The 3,139-nt window shown below is 47.2% G+C and overlaps 1 protein-coding gene across 1 annotated transcript in view; it reads left to right on the forward strand.

Annotated features, from left to right (window-relative positions):
• Window positions 1-5: 5 nt before the first annotated feature.
• Window positions 6-3,139, forward strand: part of LOC107300486 (cathepsin L1-like) — a gene marked incomplete at its 5' end in the record, with an annotated part of 5,282 nt that continues 2,148 nt past the window's right edge. The window contains 4 exons of the mRNA XM_015829812.1: window positions 6-68; window positions 611-769; window positions 1,737-1,955; window positions 2,217-2,385. Of these exons, the coding sequence (XP_015685298.1) occupies window positions 6-68; window positions 611-769; window positions 1,737-1,955; window positions 2,217-2,385 (610 nt within the window). The remainder of the gene's footprint in view (window positions 69-610; window positions 770-1,736; window positions 1,956-2,216; window positions 2,386-3,139) is intronic.

A 3,139-nucleotide genomic window follows, 5' to 3' on the forward strand; every position in this document is an offset into this window, starting at 1 on the left:
ACCACAACAGCCAGGCTGAGCAGGGAAAACACACCTACAAACTCGGGATGAATCACTTTGGTGACCTGGTACGTGTGGATCAAGGCTAGTTTGATTTATTCAATGGACATAGATGTCGGTTTGCTTAGTTTCTATAGTTGTTTCATTCCTTCACTCCCGCCATCTCAGTCAATGACTCTGGGCAATTCATGAATTCAATAAATTGATTATATCCTCCCTTCATCACATTTTTTGCAAATCATTCAAGGGGGTGAACATCCCCAAGATAAATTTCCCCTCCCATTTTCCCAACAACAACCCTGTGGGGTGGGTGGGGCTGAAGGAGACGGGCTGGCCCAAAGTCAACCAGCTGGTTTTCATGCCTAAGGCGGGACTAGAACTCACCGTCTCCTGGTGATTGGCCCAAGGTCACCTAGCTGACTTTCATAGTTAAGGCGGGACTAGAACTCCCAGCCTCCTAGTAATTGGCCCAAAGTCACCCAGCCAGTTTTCATGCCTAAGGCGGGACTAGAACGGACAGTTTTCTTCTTTCTGGCCTGGCGCCTTAACCGCTAGACCAGGCTGCCTCCAGCCTCTGAGGTTTGAGCTTCATGTCCTTTGCAACCCTCAGACCCATGAAGAGATTAACCAGAGGCTGAAATGTTTCCTTCCTGACTCGGATCGGGCAGCTCTCAAGAACGCCGTCCCCTTCAAGCCCTCCGAAGACCTGCAGGTTCCCCCCGGGCTGGACTGGCGAGCCAAAGGGGCCGTGACTGAGGTCAAAGATCAGGTGGGGGCTGAAGGGCCTGGGGGGGTGGGGGGCTCTGACCAGCCATGAATGGAGGAGGGAGGCAGAGGGGCTTTTAAGGAAAAGGAGGGGAGGGGTACGATCTGCCCATTAGCAATTCAAGTCGGAATTTAGTGGATTTGTGAAATCTTGCAGACGAAGCTAAATTCTTTCCTCCGTTAACTGCATTTCTGAAGCTTCAGTTTTGTCACAACTCTCATATATCAAAAGAGAACAAACCCCACATTCCCTTCTAGCACTGATGGTGTTACCTACTTGGGTAATGAGATGCTTGCAAGAAAACCACCAAGCTCAGAGAGTACAAAATATGCCATGGTCATCACCCTCCTCCTCCTCCTCTTCCTCCTCCTCCTCTTCCTCCTCCTCCTCCTTCTTCTCCTCCTCCTCTCTGTAAACCACACTCCCTTCTAGCACTGATGATGTTACCTAGTTGGGTCATGAAATGTCTGCAAAAAACAGCCAAGCTCAAAGAGCACCAAGGACTCCACAGCCTCCCCCCCCCTCCTCCTCCTCCTCCTCCTCCTCCTCCCTGCAAACCACACTTCCTTCTAGCACTGATGATGTTACCTAGTTGTGTCATGAAATGTCTGCAAAAAAACAGGCAAGCTCTCTGAGAGCACCAAGGACTTCACAGTCGTCGTTGTCCTCCTCCTCCTCCTCCTCCTCCTCCTCCTTCTCCTTTTTCTTCTCCTCCTCCCCCCTGCAAACCACACTAACACTGATGATGTTACCTCGCTAGGTAATGAAACGTCTCCAAGAACCCAACCAAGCTCAGAGAGCACCCAGGACCCCACAGTTCTGCCCTGAGCTACAGATATTCTCTTCTGTCGGAACTGAGAATTTGCCCAGCTGCCTCCGACCAAGAACCGAGAACAAGGAACTGGTTAAAGGAAGATAAATGGAGTTTTCCATTCCTTGGTGGATCATTGCAGCTTTCTTTTTTACCCAGGGCGCCTGTGGCTCCTGCTGGGCCTTCAGTGCCACCGGCGCTCTGGAAGGCATGCATTTCAAGAAGACGGGGAAGTTGGTCTCGCTGAGCGAACAAAATCTTATCGACTGTTCTGAGGAGAATTGGGGGTGCGGCGGTGGATTTATGTCAGACGCTTTTACATATGTGCAGAAGCAAGGAGGGATCAATTCAGAGGAAAGCTACCCATATGATGGACAGGTAATTCTCTGTGGGTTCCTGTGTGTTCTTCAAACTATAGTTGGGTTGGGTTGGGTTGAACAGAGTAGACTGGAGAGTGGTGTGGAATAGAATAGAATAGAATAGAATAGAATAGAATAGAATAGAATAGAATAGAATAGAATAGAATAGAATAGAATAGTTGGAAGGGACCTTGGAGGTCTTCTAGTCCGACCCCCTACTCAGGCAGGAAACTCTATTTACTCTGGGACTAACTATGATTACTCTTTTATTTTTCTTCAGGATGATTATAGTTGTCGTTATGAAGCTGAGAATTCTGTTACTAAGTGTTCCACCATAGGAGTCATCCTGCCAGGAGATGAAAAGGGACTTCTGCAGGCGGTGGCCACAATTGGCCCAATTTCTGTCGGAGTGGATGCCCGGAGTTCGGCATTTCAGTTTTACAAGTGGGGTAAGGTTCCTGTGGAATAGAAAATGGGGCCCCTTGCACGTAAACTTTGAATGTTCCTATGGTGACCTTGATTAGAATAGAATAGAATAGAATAGAATAGAATAGAAGAGTTGGACGGGACCTTGGAGGTCATCTAGTCTAACCCCTTGCTCAGGCAGGATACCTTATACAGTTTCAGACAAATGGTTGTACAATCTCTTCTTTATAATGTCCAGTGTTGGAGCATTCACAACTTCTGGAGGCAAGGAGTTCCACTGATTAATTGTTCTCACTGTCAGGAAGGGGTCAGGGGTAGGCAACCTTGGCTCTTTTATGACTCGTGGGCTTCAACTCCCAGAATTCCTCAGCCAGCGTGGCTCAGCATGAAAACCTCTCCCTTTCCCCTCAGCACGGCTGGCTCAGGAATTCTGGGAGTTGAAGTCCACAATTCATAAAAGAGCCAAGGTTGCCTACCCCTGGCCTAGAAGATATAGATAGATAGATAGATAGATAGATAGATAGATAGATAGATAGATAGATAGATAGATGATAGATAGATAGATAGATAGATAGATGATAGATAGATAGATAGATAGATAGATAGATAGATAGATAGATAGATAGATAGATAGATAGATAGATAGATAGATAGATAGATAGATAGATAGATAGATAGATAGATAGACCTAGACCAGGGGTAGGCAACCTTGGCTCTTTTATGACTTGTGGACTTCAACTCCCAGAATTCCTGAGCCAGCGTGGCTCAGCTTGGAAA

The sequence above is a fragment of the Protobothrops mucrosquamatus genome, unplaced genomic scaffold (genome assembly GCF_001527695.2).
Source record: "Protobothrops mucrosquamatus isolate PMUCROS unplaced genomic scaffold, P.Mucros_1.0 scaffold7227, whole genome shotgun sequence".
NCBI classification, from domain to species: Eukaryota; Metazoa; Chordata; class Lepidosauria; order Squamata; family Viperidae; genus Protobothrops; species Protobothrops mucrosquamatus.